The following is an 18,687-nucleotide window of genomic DNA, read 5'->3' as shown; positions in this document are numbered from 1 at the left end:
GTATATTTCCCCTTCCATCTTATAGCAATATAGATAAGAAAATTATACACTATTTTTGTGTTATTTTATATGTCTTAATTTTCCTGAACAAAATATTAAAATATGTTATTTTCATAGTACCAATGCCCTTGAGTGTTTAAAAATTGAAATATATTATTCTATTGTAAATTATGTGAAAAGAAAATTTAATTAACTATTTGATAGTGGAATATGCATTGTTGAAATGGAGTTATATTTCAGTTTTGAAGTTACTAATTGTACCTGTTTGATATACACATTTTAATCTACATTTTATTTAATTAAAATTTTTATAAAACCGTATTACTATAGATATTTCACCCTTTCTACCAACATTGAAGGGTAAATTACTTTTTGCCAATACGAGCAAAGTGTACATTATAAGAGCTTTCTCAGCAGTGGGGATAATGTTCTTTTTATGACTTCTTACTGAGCTTCGCTTTTGGCTACCTTTATATGAACTGTTTTCAGCTATCTTGATACACAATATCAGTCTGGATCCATTTTTTTTTCAGATACAGAAAAATGTGTGAAATGCTCAAAGTTTCAAATACAGGTACATATGTTTGAAAATTAGCTCTGAGCATAAGAAATAGCTTCTTTTCATAACTATTTTTTGCTATATTGCCAGGGTCATATTGAATCTTTGTAGCTGCATAATAACCCTTAATACAATGTTGTTATTTATCCCTCCTTCTATACGGTTTTGTTTCTTGGCTGTTTCTCAATTGCATGGTTTGTGGGCAGGCACTAGTGTAAGTTTCCTTACATAATTCTGCCACATAAACTTCCTTTTGACTTATGCACCCTAGGAGGCATTCCTATGACTAACGAAAACGACCTAGCATCTTGGGATGTTTTATGTAGACTAATATCACTGAACATACCCATTCCTCCTGTCTCCTAAACCAGGCTTGTTCCTCTGGATAGTAACAGAAAAATTATACATTGATCTACTAATACCACTAACTGTGGACTCTTAGGATACTGCATTCTCATGAACTAGCTATGTGCACTTGACAAGACTTTGTGTGATAGGAATATACAAATTCTATCAGATTAAAAGAAAATAAAGAACAAAATAAAATGAAAATATGAGGAGAAAGCGCTTTCATTGTTGGTAGTGTGGTACCAAAAGCAACTTGAAATTATTTAGCCTTTAAAATGAATTTATCAGATATTTTAAATTCAAGCAGAGGCATGAGCCAATACCAGATCCAAGCTTTCACCTCATGTTTTGTTGGGTGACTGTGGATAATCTAATTTACAGACACTAAATATTTACAGTGAATTTGTTACTGTGTTTCCAACACATAAAATTTTGTATCCACATTTCATGAAACCCCTTCTGCATTTTGAGGTTGGGGAACTAGTCTCAAAAGCTTAAGCAGCACCTGAAACTCGTAGTTCCTCTTGAGAATGTCTTATTAGGAGATCCACTCCTTCCTCAAGTTTAGTTCTTATTTCCACGTTAAAGCTTTATCTCCTTGTCCTAATATCAAGAAAGTTCATTGTAACTTAAGTTCTTTTTAGTTCTAGCTCTCAAATGAATTTTAATTAGGAAACGTTTCCATTTTATATCTCTAATTCAATATGGGGGGAAAAAACTGCAGTGTCAGTGAAACTGTGCACATGACTATACAATGCGTGGAATGTAATGATAAAAAGTAATGTAAATATGCCATTAACGGAGCATAAAGCTAAAGTGCAATTACAACGGGATGGCATAGTGCTGTCAGAGTCAAAGGCTGTTGGGCCAGAACTTAGTTCTCACGGTACCACTGGCTTCATTAGCTAAAAACCTTTTGCAATGCTAACAGTTCCAATTTGACTTCAATTTTTTTCTTCCTTCTAACACATTAGCACATAGAGCATGCATAGTTATGTTTATTGACCTTTTTCTCCCCTTTCTACATGGCCAAGAAACCATACTTGTACAACTAATCATAAAAGCATACCATGTCTTAACAATATTACCAATAGATTTAGTGGTCATTTTGTTTACTTTGCCTTTTTTTGCAAATATTCTTTCTATATTTCCACTCTGCAGGAAATGGTGGTCTTTTAATATTGAATTAACTATTGAATGCCATTTGATTTTCTATCTGCAGTATATCATTCCTTGAAATATCTAGGCATTATGCCAATTAAAGTTTATCTCTATCTAATTTGGCCATAGAAAAATTTGGAAGATGTCTAGTCTAACTCATGAGCTCTCAAAATCCACAAAAATGACACATTTTTGGAATATATGAGGTCTTTTGATAATTATTTAAGTAGTTACTCATTATTTTATAGGACATTCTTATTTTTGAATAAGTTTTTTATTAACAGTTACTCTAGCATTAGATATGTTTCCTGTAGTGTATTTGACTAGAGTCAACTTATAATTATCCACATTAGCATAATAGACCATTTAAGTACCACTTGTGTTTGAGCTTAAAATATATCTTCTTATGGAAAATTGAATGCAGAAATACACTTTAGCAATGTGCAATGTTACTTCAGAATTAATGATACAATAATAGTTTACATATGTAATTTAGAATATTGTCCTGTGCTTCAGTCCTTAACTGTAATTAGCTTTGACCTAAATGATTCCTTAGTGAAGACACCACTGTTCTCCAGCTGCCTTTTGCCCCTCCCACTTCATCATGAGCTGAGCACAGCTGCTTGCTCAGCAACGTGTTTTTAGTTAGGGCCTGGGGAAAGACAGTGTCATCAATGTGAGAACATCTACATGTGTATGTGTGCACACACGTACATAATTTGTAGTATGAAATAAGTAATGTACATGTACTACTCTCTCTCTCTCTCTCTCTCTCTCTCTATATATATATATATATATATCAGTTAGCAATGGGGTTCATAAAATTTTCTTGCATTTACATACTGTATTTCAATCATATTTTCTCACTGATCATTTTCTCTTTTCCCTTCCATCTTTCCCATGATCCCACTTCTACTTTTAGTATCCTTGTATCCTTTTTTCCTGATGACTCGATGAGTTTCATTTGGTTGCTTACAAGAGCTTGTGAGGGAGTGTATATATATATATATATATATATATATATATATATATATATATATATATAGCCAATAATGACATTATTTAATTCATGGTAGAGAGCTATACCAAAAAAAAAAATGCTAGAAGCCAGGCAGTCAGAGTTCTAAATTTCAGGGTTAATATTTATTTGCTGTCTGTGGTGCTGTAGGCAATTATTTGCATTTTCTTCCTGCCTTTGGGAAGAGGTACTGATGTGCATGGTGGGTTAAATGACTTTACATATGTAAATGGCTTGACACGTGTTGATTTTGTGATGAGTGGTATGCTTTTCTCTACCCAGTCAATTCCGGGTATCCTCGCAGAAGAGTGTACAGGACAGGTGGCCTAACTTAGCTCTCCAGACAGAGGATTATGGGTCCTTTAATCCTTGGTTTTGCTGGTTTTAAAGTTTAGGTTTCAAGATAATAAAGTTTCATATTCAAATATTAATTTTTGCTTATTAATTTTCTGAGGAACTTATCATAATTTTCTGAAAAAATTAAAACTGACTTTTTAATATTTTAAAATATTATTTTTAATAAAATATCTAATTTAATAAAATATAAAATTTTAATATGTTTTATTAGCATATATTAATGACAGTTAACAATGGGGTTCATAAAATTTTCTTGTGTTTACATACTGTATTTCAATCATATTTTCTCACTGATCATTTTCTCTTTTCCCTTCTGTCTTTCCCATGATCCCACTTCTACTTTTAGTATCCTTTTTTCCTGATGACCTGATGAGTTTCATTTGGTTGCTTACAAGAGCTTGTGAGGAGTTTGTTCACAGGAGCACTTCATCATCAGCCACACTACTAGAAAGAGAAAGTCTCTCCCTCCAACATCAATCATAAAACCCACTCTCTAAAGACTTGTTTTCAATTGGAATGGAAGATTTTGTTTTAGAGAAATAGCCTAGAAATAGCATATTTACACAGGACTTCATTTCTTCTCTGACAGTTTTTAGGGAAAACACTTGCTGTGTAGTGTCTAGAACACACAACTTTCAAGCTTTAGTTTATATCACTTTTGTCCTGTACTTATCCAAATACCTGCTGTTTCCCGTAGATCTGCCTTTAAAATTGATATTTTAACCTTCATTTAATTCTACTAATCTGTTATATTAAAAACTCCCAGAGTTCTTGTGAACTCATGATGAATGACAAGCCTTTTGGTGTGGAGAGACTAAATTGAGCTAAAACATAATAACAATTTATTCAAAAATATTTTTGGCTCCAGGAGTTGCTGACTCATGGATATAATATGGCAGGTCTTTATTCCACTTATTTTTAAAATGTTTTACAAAGTGATGGTAATATGTGAGACCATTGTTATCCTTTGAACAAAAAATGGAAATACTCAACAAAGTGAGCAAACAGGAGGACATAAGTCATGGCCTAGTGTATGGGATGCTCCTGGCTTTCATAATATCAGACTGGCTCACAAACATTACTCAGAGGTAGAAAAGCCTTGCTGTGTTGTTATCTAGAGTTCTACAGGGATGATAATCATGGTGATGATGATGGTGGTGGTGGTGGTGGTGATGATGATGATGATAAAATGGGATGTAACATGCTTTTCACAGTTGTATGATTTTTAAATAGCAATCAAAGAAGAAAGACCAAAAATACCTATGTCCACAGACAGTTCATTTTTCTCCACTTTTTCAAACAAACTTTCAGAATTATGATGGGATTATTGTATATGCAGCTCCCTACGTGTCTTTAAGTTCCAGAGCAGCAGATGTCAGGGCACTTCTGTGGCACTTTCCCTTGACCTGAAAGGAAAAGTGATGACCGTCCTATAGACCACCCTGCTTTTTCAGCTATTTTCTTCTGCATCTTTGCTGTAAGCGCATAAGACATTGTGAACTTCTGGTATTGTGGCATTTTGGTGCTAGTGCTCAGTGGAGCAGGGCTATTTGGATATTTTACTGATCAAATAAGACATTATCTATACATTTCTGTGGTTTGTGCCAGGAAATCTTTGGTCTTGTCTTAGGATGTTTTCCTGTTGCCTTGATAAAATCACAAAAACAAAACAAAAACAGTTCAAAGGAGGAAGCTTTTATTTCAGTTTACAATCCAAGGGTACAGTCCCTCATAGCGTGGGAGTTCAGAAATCAGGATCTTGAAGGAACTACTCAAATTCCATGAAGAGAGTAGAAGCAGATACCCATGAATGCTGTGTTCAGCTCACTTTCTCTTGTTCAGACAGTCCAGGAGCCCAGCCTAGGGCCTTATGCCACCCAGAGTAGGCATATCTTCTCACTTCATCTAACTTTTACAAGATACTCTCTGACAGAAATTCACGCCCATAATCCCATCTCCCAAGGGATTCTAGATCTCACAAAGTTGTCAACTGAGATTAACCATTGTGTGTTCCAAGCATATTTTAATCTTTTTTTTTTATCACAGTACCCAAAGTTTAGTGTTTAGAACTTAATGTATTTGAATTGGACCATTGACCTCGTTGTTTATATGACAATCCTATGTTTTCAGGCAAAAGGAAGCTGAAAATAAGTTAAGCTGCCAGATGTGCTTGGGTTAAGCATAGGTCCAGCAAGGGAGTCCAAGACAAAGCATGGCCAAAGCTTCTGTCCTCCCTGTGGGTGCACGCCCTCTCTAAATGCTGTGAGTGAACAGTGGCCTCTGACACAAGTGGAGAACTTTGTTTACAAGACGAAGTTAGGAAGGTATGAAGTTAACGTTCAAACATCTTTATTTTCCAAAAAGAGAGAAATTCTTCCCTTGAAGAAACATTTTTAAGGGATTTGAGTACATTATTTTGAGGTGAAAGCATTAGACTAAAAATCAGGAAAATTAAGTACATTCCTCAGAAAAGATTCTTTGTAGGTGTGACATACTAACAGAATAGAAAACAAGGTGTGTGTGTGTGTGTGTGTGTGTGTGTGTGTGTGTGTGTGAGAGAGAGAGAGAGAGAGAGAGAGAGAGAGAGTGTATGTGTATGTTTGAGAGAGAGAAATTCTCACTTTCTTGATATTTTTTCATCTTTTTCCATAAATCCAATATAATAATAGTTTCCTGCTGAAGTTTAAAAGGGACACAGGAGATATTCTCTGAGTTTCAACTAAGTTCCTATCTGTAAGCCATGTTCTTTGACTTGTGAAAAGAAAATCAACATAAAATAACAAACAAATGGAGAATCCTGTTTACTTTATACAGTATATATTATTTATTTCACTTATTATTAGAGATTCTAGTGCCTTAAATAAACAGCCATTCTGGATATCTGAGACAGGGAAAAGCAATAGTACACTATTCCAAATTAATCAATTTAATTAATCAAAATAATCAAATAGTAACAATTCCAAAATAATCAATACCATTATAAACAAGAGATGAATATCTTGAAAACATTTTCATAGTTTCATGGAGAGTTTATAGGTAAATATTGCTCAATTATAGGTAGCTTACAGGGAAATTTTTGAGGTTATTTCTTTCATTTTTATAAGTGGCTAAGGTGGAAAACCCAAATTTCTTTGATACTGCTGTAAAATGCCAGGCTCCTATTGTATGCTTAATAAATGCAGGAAGGAGAAGTTATAATCTATGAAGATTTTTGCCCTTTTGACCAAATAGTATGAGTGGTTTGGATAAAACAGTAAAAATGGAGTAATTTTCTGGCTACACCCAACTGCTGTGAACATGGTGTGGAGCAGTTGATGGAATAAGTGAGCAGTGCCCCTCACTCCACACAGTTCTGGTACGCTATATAAACAAACCACAATTTAATGTAGGGCAGGGATTTTTCTTTGACTGACTCTGGGCCAGCGTTGATTCCCCTTTAATACTGGAGGTATTGTGATTATTTGTGACTCTCCCTTGCATTGACCGGCTCATTCCAACTGTGCACATTAAATAATGGTGCCACTGCTGAGCTGAGTCCAGTCTATTGTGACTTTCAAATGCATCTACTACGTATTTTTTACCTGCATACACACACACACACACACACACACACACACACACACACCCTCGTGCACACACCAGTATACACACACACACTCATATTGAGGTGTTACCCATTTTGTTCGGCATATTGGAAAAAGATTAAATTTAAAAACCACACACATAATGTTGCATTCATTTTTTTTTTATGTTAGGACAGTCTATCTGGGGACAACTACCACTTATTATTCATTCAACCTAATAAAACACGTGTAGAAAAACCCTAAGGTGGGAGGAAGCAACTAAAACAGAGTCAATGACACAGCCATTTAATTCATCTACTAGCAACCTTAAATCAGAAGGTCAGTTTGCTTTACTTATCAAAACTGACATAGTGTTATCTGTAACAGTGGCAGAAATGTCACCCAGATCTTTGATATTCTGGAGTTATTTTTGCTGTCAGTGGAGTCAGCCAAAAGATGTGAGAACTTACAGAAGCAATTTAATCATTGACTAATATCACATTAAATGACATAAATGTATCAAATTATATGTCACAAATGAATTTCTTATTAGATAATAGTGTCCAAATGAACATTTCTTGAAGGAAATCAACCTGTGTGTGAATTTCCGTTAACACTGCATCTACCTAGTAAATTGCAACTTCAGTGCACCCTAGTGGTGAAAGTGAGATACTGAAGCTTTAAAAAGTAATAGGCATGGTTAATTCTGGAAGAGCTTCCACTCACTTCAGAGGCTGCTTCTTTCCTGGGTACCATCATGTTATACTAAATAAAGCCCTGAATTTCTCAAGGCAGCGTGTGCATATGTCTAAATGATTATATGGTATTGAATTGGTATGGGATATAATTTCAAGAACTAGCATGAGGTAATAGAAAGAACGGTAGCAGCTATGATGCCAACGAAATTTGAGTCTATATCCTGAAAGTCTATGCTGTTATATTGGCATGTGATTACCTTAAAGTTGCTGTTTTGAGGACCATGAATCATATATGTACAGGTAAACACAATGCTTGCTTCAAACACTGTAGTCATTATTGAAATGATATGAATTTTTTTCCTAAAAAATAAAGTATTGTTTATGTGGGAAGAAGTGAGAGAAATAGATGTTTCTATTTAAGTTTGTGATGAAAAGTCTATTTTCTTTCATGGCAACTATGCTTCCCAGTGACCTACAGACATCACCTCCTAGGCATTTAGGCATTCCTATCCATGAACTGAGAAGGGCTTTCACCAGGATTATGAAAATCAGTTATATTCATTTCATGATAAATGAAAAATTAATGAGGTTTTTTTTTTTTTACCTATTTTTTTCTGTGCTACTCCTCATGCAGATCTCTTCCCCCAGGCTATGCCTTCTCATGGTCAGCAGGCATCACGCTGTATTTGAGCACACTTAGACACTGTCGTGATTAGTAAAGACGTCTGTAAAGCTGAAACGGTGACTTAGACACTTCCGAGAATCTGAAGTTTCTACCGAGGATTTCCTTTCTTTCCACTTTGGTATAGAACATGTAAGCAAGATTGCTATTGCTAGATAAATCCAGTAGGTGTGTAAATATTAGTACAGTTATTATATTATATGTATTATAAAACAGTATCTTCCAAGAAGAGGTGATAGAGGCAGACATGTGGCATTTCTTTAAGTACTCCAGGCCATTAAAGGAGTCTTCCTTAAGATTACATTTTCAGAAGCACAGCCCCCTGGCATGATGGTAATCAGAACAGGTCTGTTCATTGCTTGAAAAACTCACCTGCGATCATTGTGAGCATCCCAGGTTTGCAACATTTTCTAAAGGGAACTGTGTGATAAGTTCTTCATGTAGTGTCTCTAAAAATCTCATTTTCCAGATGTTGAGCGATTGAAAAATTCAGATAACACATTTTGCCTCCATGGTACATTACCATCCTGTCATGCTCTGAACCTTGCCTGTGTAAGTTAACACAGGTGGTACCAAAGGGCCAAACTCATTAGCAGAGTCTCATAGCCAAAGGTTTATTTATTTTTATCTAACGTGTATGAGTGTTTTGCCTGCATGTATGTATATGCAGCATGCATATCTGATGCCCACAGAGGTCAGAAGAGGACATCAAATCCCACGGAACTGGAGTTACAGACTGTATGAGCTGCCATGTGGGTGCTGGGAATCGAGTCCAGGCCTTCTGTAGGAGCAGCAAATGCTCCTATGGGTTGAACCATATCTCCAGCTCCTAGAATCTGAAATCTAAACATCCTCTGTTTTTTAAAAAAAGCTTATTTTTTATTTTTCATTAGGCATAGGTCCATGTGTCCGTGTGTAGGTGTGTGTATATTAGTGCAGGTCCTAGTGGAGGCCAGAGGCATCAGATCCCCCTGGAATGAGAGTTTCAGGTGGTGGTTAGCCACCTTTTGTGGGTACTGGGAACTGAATTGTCCTCTGCCAATGCTCTGAGCACTCTTAACCATTGGATAGTGTCTCCAACCCTACACTTCATCTGCTTCCATCACCATAAGATGGCTCATTTGCTCATGCTGGGTGTTTGCAATAACTGTATACTTGGCATGCACACACCCAGGAAATTGCTGATGCTCCCTGGACTAGCAGCGTACAGGAAGGGCACAAGCTTAGAGGGGAGCAGGAATGTGACAGAGAACACTAGACCAGGGAGGAGCCTGTCTGTTCATCTCCCCTAGCCCCAGCAGATGCAGGATTGCATCATACTCTACTCACTCCTCAGGGGAAGTAGAAGTCTATTTTCCACTCTTACGCACACAATCATGTATTTTAACGTAGTTCTTCATGCTTCTGGGAATTCTATAAACACTGGCTTTGTTGAGTCCTATTTTCACTCAATATTTAGGGATTCTTTCATTTTACTATTAGGAAACATGTATGAACAAAACCTTTTCCAGGGCCCATCTGCTCATATTTTATTCATCTAGTGTCAGAATTCTCTTTCCCAGCAATCTGTTCCTAGAAGCCCAGTAGTCCTCAACAAGAGCTGACACAAAATGGCACTGTTAACTTTAGGGAACCACCTTTTGGTTTATTTGAATTATGATATGATCACACTTGATTATTTTAATTATTGTAAAATAAAGCTCATTATTATAAGAAAGGAAAGAGGAAAGAAAGCTCTTGGGTCAGTAAGGTAGAATGTCTGCCAAATATGATGACCTGAGTTTGATTTCTAGAACCCTTGTTTAAAAAAGAAAAAATGTAGGGTGGTGGTGGTCCACACCTTTAATCCCAGCACGTGGCAGGCATAGGCAGGCTGATTGATCTCTGTGAGTTTGAGGCCAGCCTGGTCTACAGAGTGAGTTCCAGACAGCCAGACCTGTTAAATAAAAAAAAAAAAAACTGTGTCTGGAAAAACCAAAAACCAAAAACCAAACTTGTGCAGTGGCTCCCAGACTTCGCGTGTAGACAAGAATGGATTCCCAGGCCCTCTGGCCAGCCATCCTAGGCTACTTGGTGAGTCCCAGGCCAGTGAGGCAGTATGTCTATAAAGGGGCAAATGACACCCAATGTTGTCTTCTGGCCTCCACATATGTGCACGTAAATCTGCACATATGCACATGTATGTGCAAATAGAAGAACATTTTCCTTATAAAGCAATGTCTCTATTTGAGGTCTAATTAATAAAGTAAAATTATTTCCAACAAAAAATGCTTATAATTTGACTCGAGTCACATTTTACTTCTCTTTTGTCCTTGCTCTTCTGAGGAGGAGGATGTAGTTGAAGATTCATCTGCAATGCCCTGGGATTGTTTCCTCTGTGTGTTTGCCTCTGGTAGGCTCTTGAGAGCCTGCACTGACTTTCTGAGCCTTCCTATGTCTCTGCAGAAAATGGACTCTTTTTTTGCCCCTGTACCACATTCCATTATTTCTTGCATTCCACACCAAATTTGAAGCATTTGCCTCAAATCTTCAAATTGCTTTTAGATGTTTGGAAAAAAAAAAAAGACCTGAAGTGCCTAGAAATATTCCTGCTCCCTTTCGTCTTCTGTTGGCTTTGCCAACTTTCATTTTAAATATGGCCACTTCCCACCACCTTCTCTCAGCACCACACAAAAGCTTTTGGATGGAGAGATGCATGACTTTGCTTTTCAACCAGTATTTTCACATTTCATGGTATATCCCGTTAGGAATTATCAAGGCAATTTAGTGGACTGCAATACTAACAAATACAATGAAGACCAGAAACAATCAATCATATGTCATGAATGTGTGGATATGACCATTTATAGTGTGAAGTATGTGGTTTAAAGATATAAAACATTATTTTATGTCAATATGTTTACTTAAGATTGCCTACAGACTGTTCCCATATTACTTCCGCACACCTTGACTCACATTTCTGTTCTCAGATTCTCCAATGTTCCTGACCAAATAATGTGTTTCAAATTTGAAACAACAAAAACCTTCAGATGCAAACCCACATTCTCACATATCAAGTGACACTGAATTACTTACGTTTTGTCTAGAAATTTTATTTTTGTTTAACATTCAGAGTCTGGAGAGATTGCTATTCTTCCACATGACCTGATTTTGGCTCCAGAAACCACGTCAGCTAATTCACAACAACTTGTAACTACAGCTCTAGAAGATCTAATGCATTTATCTGTCCTTTGTAGGCACCCATCCATACAGGACATATGCACACAAAGACACATATGCACACACACATACATATACACACATGCACACAAACACATACACACACAAATAAAAAATAAAAATGAACCCTACATATACCTGGTTGGGCTAAGTCATCCTTCCCTGGCTCAGATAAGTACAAACAGCCTGATGAATTGATGAAAAAGTGACAAGATTAAATCTAGGAAGTGATTAAAGAAAGAAAAAAAGAAATGTGGTGAAAATAGCAAGCTGGAGAAATGATAATAGTGTTTAGCCAGGAAGAGGAAAACCAGCAGTACTGTAGGACTGAGAGAAACCCAAACACAATATGAGAGCACTCCACAGGTCAGCAGTGGTGGGCTTGGGTTGATAGGCAAGTCTACCAACACCCTGGTTTTGACATTAGATATATCATGAAGACACAGAAATTCGGTTGGTCATTAGCACAGATTTATAGAACATATAGATACAACACAGCACAGCCATTCCAAAAGAGTTTCGAAGCTAAGTTCATGGTCCCTAGTGAACACATTTTGATTGGCAGGTTGGCATGCTTGACTTTTGGCCTCATTGACTGTGGCTATTTCCACACTTTTTACTTAGCAGATGTTACATGTTGAATCCTCATCACAGTAGCTTTCAAAAATCACTGCAAAATTAATCAAGTAATTACCAATAGCTGATTCGAATAATGTGGCCTATTTAGTCACATTAGTTCTTAGAACCTTATCTAGCAGCATTAGTTAATAATTATTGTGATTATCCATTCAATAAGACTCAGAGCAACTGCATCTCAGCTGAGAAATGTCTTAATTTTTATGGGTATTCATTTCTTATACATCCTTGAAAATTATTTCTTTGGCAGCAGCACAATGGTGCTCATAGCTCCTCTTCCCTTAGCATCTTCATTTTGTAACATCTTATAAGTATGTCAGATCTGTGCATATATGTCAGGCATCATTTAAAATTTCACTCTTCGTCAAATGTGAGAGTACTATAGGCATTTCAGTCTTAAGTCCCGTCTATGAAATGTTGTAATTCACATGATAGGTAAAGTAAAGGTTGAGACTTACTCAGTTGGCAGTGCTGCCCAGGCTGAGGTCTCTCTTCTTTAGACAGGACTCTCTCTGTACACCACGGTTGTGTGATATTTTGTTTGTGTTCTGACAAATAAAGCTTGCCTGGGGATCAGAGGGTGGAGCTAGCCACTAGTTAACCATAAAGTCCAGGCAGTGGTGGCACACACCTTTAATCCCACCCTTGGGAGGAGGAAACAGGAAAGTCAAGAATTCAAGGCCACTCTGAGCTACAGGAGATTGAACCAGTCTAAAAGAGAAACAGAGCTGGGCTGTGGTGGCTCAAGCCTTTAATCCCAGCACAGGGAGGTGGAGACAGGACTATAAGGTGGGTGGAGAAAGGATCTCTGGCCCATTCAGTCTGAGGATTCCTAGAGACAGGACCTCCCCTCCCCCGATTTGGTCTGAGGATTTGTAGAGACAAGATCTCACCCCATTCTATCAGAGGCTCAGGAGAAGGAAGAAGGCACCAGTGGCTGCTCCTTTGTTTTTCTAATCTTTTGGGTTATTACCCCGATATTTGACTCCTGGTTTTTAACTGATAAGACTAATTAGGATCATGATTCACACCACTGTATGTGACTTTACAGATATGAATAAGATTTGTATTTATACAATTCTTTTCAATTCTATTTAACTTAATTTAAAAATATTTTTCTACAGCTGCAATATCACATTGTATACATTTCAGGTGGTTTATTATAGATATTTTCTCAAAGGAATTGAAAAGAATTTCACTAGGTGATCATTATGTAATTTATTCTTCACCTATTATGAATAAGGTTTCATAAAAGAAAAATACAGAGGTTTGACCTCTAAGGGCAAAGTTTTACAAGGACATGCTGTACAATAACAGGGAAAAGTTGTGATTTTCAAAGGTGTTAATTCCTATTATGTAAATTAATGTAGAGATAATTTTTATAAATTAATGTGATTATAAGAAGTTTTCATTGCTTTCTAGCTTAGTATCTGAAAAGGGTCACGTTCTACCTGCACAGCATGTTGTTTCTTTGTCACTGATGTGGCTCAGTAGTACAATGCTTGTCTACCATGCCAGAAGTTCTTGGTTTGGTCAGTAGTACTGCAGGCAAACCAAAGCCATCTTCCCACATGAGCAACTGTAAGATTGTGACTTCTGAAGTGGAGGGTAGTCTCTGGTGTGCTTGGGTCAACATGGTACAGTACTGAATACAAAATCTTGTGGTTTGCTGGGTTCTATTTGGTGTTCTATGAAACAATGGTCCATGCTTACAACTCGACATGCTTTAGAGCTTTTTCAGCTCATTGACTTCAAATCTTAGGCTAAGATTGGTATCTAAGCAGAAGTCTGTATTATTTTGAGTTAATGTACAAAATAGTGGGTTTCTGTATGACAGTTATATATATATATATTTGCACACACATACACCCATCATATTTACCTCTTCATTCCTATTGTCCTCTCCTCCCTACTGCTTGGTCCCTTCCAACCCCTAAATACTCCACATTCCTGCTTTGAGATCATATATAAATGACGAGTTTATTTAAAATTTAATAAAAATACATAAAATTGCAGAAAAGCATATGCTGGATTCTCTTCCTCAACACATTAGTTCTCCCTTCTCCCCTCTTTTCTCTCTTTGAACACTTTTCTTTCCTAAGTCCCCTCTGTTTACATGCCATGTATATGCACACATACATACATATGCACATATATATCTAGTTTGTACATATGAAAGGACACATGTATTTGCCGGAGTCTAATTTGCTTACCATTTTCCTGCAAATGACATAATTTTATTCTTCTCTATGGCTGTAGATATGCATTATGTTTTCCTTATCCATTCATTACTAGGTCTCAGTTTGGTTCCCTATTTTGGCTTGAATAATGCTGTAGTAAATATGTTAGTGCAAGGATCTCCATGCTATGATGCCTTTGATTCCTTCAGATACATACCCAGCAGTGGTGTAGCTGGATCCTGTGGCAATTCTGCTTCTGCTTCATTGGTGAATTTTCATACTGAGTGCCTCGGTGGCACTAATAGCTGCACAGCATAGACCAGCCATGTAGACAGGCTCATTTTGACCGACATCTTAACAGCATTTGCTGTCATTTTTTCTTTCCCTTTTCTCTCGCACATCCCTCTGTCTCTCCCTTCTTCCTCCCTTCCTGTTTTCCTTTCTGTTTTGAGATGAAGTTTCACCTTATACTGGGTTTGTTTGGAATTCACCACCTTTTGCAATCTGGCTTCACAGAAACTCTCTCATTTCAGTCTCCTGAGTGTTGGGATTACAGGCATGGGCCTCTACCTTGAATGGTAGCCATTCTGACTCAGTTGAAATGGTATCTTGATGTAGTTTTACTATGTTTGTCCCTGATTAATTAAAAAAAAAAAAAACAGGTGCAGATAAGAAATGTAAATGGCCAATACCTAGATGAAATCCTGTTCCTTTAGAAAAGAAAATGACTTAATTCCTTTAACTCACTGCATTAACATCAGAAGTCCTGTTTCTCGATGTTAGAATAATATGGCAGTACTGATAAGCCATAACTTTAGCTGCCAGTTCTTCTGGAACATGATTGCCAGTTAACTTCTCTCAGGTAGAATTCTGAGTGTTACTAGGTATTCTGATGCTTTTCTCATGAAACTTTGTAAACTGAGACCAGGCTAGAGTTGTCACCTCCTGTTGAGAATACTGAACCCAAATGAGTTAGAGCATTTTATATATATACAGAACCTCACGCCAGCAGACATTGTAAACATGTTAGAATACTTACCCTGCACTCTAAGGTTACTGTTCTGACATTGTGTTCTGCATCGTTTTAAGAGAGAGTTACCAGAGGTGCATATAATTTAGAGTGACCCAAGAGACACACCCGAAACCACGTTGTCAAACCTTGCCTTGCATTTGCCTGCAAGACACACATCCCTCTGAAGCATAGATTTCTCATTTTTCAGAAGAATTGTCATAGGGGAATAGAGATCTGTTCATAGGACTATTGTGAGGGTTAAATGGGAAATGGAACTCTACATTGATGGATTAGTAAGAATTTCCTCTGTAACATGTCTGAACCAGGTCATAGTATCATATAATCTGTGTGAATCTTAATCATGAGAATGATTAATACTTTACATTTGTGGACCTGAGAACTGTGTGGTTATGTACAAGATGAATAGTCTTCCTGCTGAAAGGAGACATGTAATTCATTTGATGTTAGATAAAGATGGTTGGTATTGAGAATGAAATCATGGGACAAATAATCTCAATTCAAATTCTCTGGTATAAGTGTTTCTCTCAGTTTTCAGTATTTTGTGTCTTGAGTTAATGAAATAAAGATGAGTTATACAACCATGAGACACAAAGTCAGAAAAATTCAGTAAGACAATTACTTGTTGTTAAATGATTCTAATTAGTTTAACCTTTACATTTACATGTTCAGATCCAAGTTGGACTAACAATTTAATATTTAAATAAAAATTTTTCATATTTAAATAGTGTATGTAAAGGGCCATGTCTTAGTAGGCAAAGTGATTGCCCATAACCAGGAATACCTGAGCCTCAGTCCCAGCATCTATGCCAAATGCTGCATGTGGGGATACATGCTTATAATCCTATAACTGGAATGGGGGTCAGTGGGAGCCCTGAAACTCTCTGGGTCGTCAAATGGATAAGCTAAAGGTTCAGTTACAGACCAGTCTCAAAAAATAAGTTGGACAATGATTGAGGAAAACTCCTAATGTGGACCTCTGGCTTCCCTATAACCAATCACACTAACATAGTTTTATTTCAAAAACATTTTGGTACTATTTGCTGCTGAATTTACAGGATAAGTTTTGCAAGTTGGTTTCCTTACAGCTGGTTTCTTTATTTCAATTCTTTTTGGTACCTGATTTCCCCCCTTTCATTTTACTGTGTTGGATGGGAGGTCAACAGCATTTGGAGTCTGATTTTAAATACCGGTTCTCTTTTCTTCCCAACTACAGGACATTGATTGGCAAGGCAGAGTGCCCTTTTTCTTTCAGTTACAATCTTTGCAGTGGACTTCTCAAAAATATGTTCTTAATGGTTAGCTTGCTTTGTTTTTGTTAAACATCAAGAGGGAAAAGCAGAAGTGACCCCTTTACAGCTTGATCATTGATCTGATCTTGCAGGTGGATCAGTTTGTCATTATTTTTCCTAAGTAGTTCTGTGGACACAACGTGACACAGTTATAGTCATCTTGAGTCATACCTGCTGTGGTTGTCAGGACTGAGCAGTCCTGGCCAATTGCCCTTACACAGTTTTCCACAAATACTAAACATAGACATATCCATTTGAGTGGAGCTTTACCAGACTCCAGTGCTAAAAATGCAGCTGACTGTGCTCTGTTACCTTCAGATACACCAAAGGTATGTGCTGGCTTGGATAATGTCACTTTTGTCTTGATGAGTACATTCAGTTTTATATTCTACCCAAATTGTGGGAAGTCATTAACATTGCCACCCAGGACCATGCTTTTGTCCTGAATCTGGCTGCCTCTTTCTTTGGTCTCATAGTCTCTTGGAGTCAGTTCCTATGGGCTTTTTATATTTTTATTTTTCAGTTCATTAAAAAAGTGTTGTCATCCAATTTGGGGGCTAGAGAGATAGCTCAGCAGCGAAGAGTATTTGTTACAGTTATGAGTAATGGAGAGTGGGTCCCCGCACCTGCTCAACAAGCTGTGAGGCCTGCACATGCCTGTAAACCTAGCTCCAAGGGCCACAAAGAAAAGAGGCATTTGAGATGGTGGCTGGCTTCCCACCCAGTTTAGAATGCATGAGCCTTGGCTTTAGGGAATGACTTTGCCTCAAAGGAATAGGAGGACACGGATAGAGATGACACTTGGTACCTGAACCAGAAACACAGATGTGGTCATTTTAGAGAAAGAAATCAAGCAGATAGACATTTATGAATATAACATGTAATATTATATTAATATCATAACATTTGAACTATATATACATATGTAATTATGTGATTAGTTATAGTATTGATAGGATGCTAGATCCAATATCTGAATAAATATATATTTTTCAATTTTAGGTTTTTTTCTTTGTAGGTTTTATTTTCTTCAGTGCTAGGGATGGACCCCAGGACCTCACCTTTGTGACATAATGGCTTTACTATCAACATGGACACCTAGCCTCTAATATTTTGGTTTTGTTTTATATTTATAGTATTTTTCTGTTTAAAATTGTGTGTGTATGTGTGTGTGTGTGTGTGTGTGCGCGTGCGTGCGCGCACGCATGTGAATGTATGTGTTGCATGTATGTGTGTGTAGGTGCATGTGTACCTGTATGTAGAGGCCAGAGATGGACACTTTCTTCTTCCTCATCATTGTGTATCTCACTTTTTGAGACATGGTCTCTTACTGAACCACCAGCTCACCAGTTCTTCCAGGCTGCCGATGCAGTGGACTCCAGGGTTCCTGCTGCCTACAAGAAGTGTAGAAGTACAGGTGTGCACTGGCACCCAGCCTTCTACATGAATGCTGTGGATCTGAGCTCAGGTTCTCATACTTGCCTGGCAAGAACTTTCCTGAGCCATTTTACCAACATAGTTATAGTGTTACTTAGGACTGTTATTTATCACAGGAAGGGTGTTGGGGCTTTACTGAACAGTCAGACATGAAGGACACACCCTCGTCAGCCAAGAACTTATCTCTGAAATGCATTGCTACTTAAGAACACCCATTTAAAGTTGACTTTGTGTTTTAGAAATTCCCTATGAGCCAATGTAAACAGTGCTTTCATTGGCGTGTCTGTGTAGGTGCATGTGTACCTGTATGTAGAGGCCAGAGATGGACACTTTCTTCTTCCTCACCATTGTATATCTCACTTTTTGAGACATGGTCTCTTACTGAACCTCCAGCTCACCATTTCTTCCAGGCTGCCTGTGCAGCGGACTCCAGGGTTCTTTACCATAGGGGCCCTTACCATGTGCTTCATATTCCAAGGAGCTTCTTAACAATCTTTTAATATTACT

At 37.3% G+C, this 18,687-nt stretch overlaps 1 protein-coding gene across 8 annotated transcripts in view; it reads left to right on the top strand.

Moving 5' to 3' along the window:
- Nol4 (nucleolar protein 4) overlaps positions 1-18,687 on the top strand; it is a 321,213-nt gene that overhangs the window by 85,037 nt on the left and 217,489 nt on the right. For 2 of the 8 annotated variants that reach the window (XM_037196982.1, XM_028887724.2), the window contains exon 2: positions 534-574. The exons of 5 other annotated variants lie outside the window; for them this stretch is intronic. Coding sequence is in view for 1 of the 3 variants with exons in the window: in XM_037196983.1 (XP_037052878.1) it covers positions 512-574 (63 nt within the window). In the remaining 2 variants the exon portion in view is untranslated. Of the gene's footprint in view, positions 1-511; positions 575-18,687 lie in introns of all 8 variants that reach the window. One more of the 8 variants, XM_037196983.1, reaches the window with a different exon arrangement.

The sequence above is a fragment of the Peromyscus leucopus genome, chromosome 19 (genome assembly GCF_004664715.2).
Source record: "Peromyscus leucopus breed LL Stock chromosome 19, UCI_PerLeu_2.1, whole genome shotgun sequence".
NCBI lineage: Eukaryota > Metazoa > Chordata > Mammalia > Rodentia > Cricetidae > Peromyscus > Peromyscus leucopus.
The sequence above is the reverse complement of the archived record's forward strand: the minus strand, read 5'-3'. Positions and strand labels throughout refer to the sequence as shown.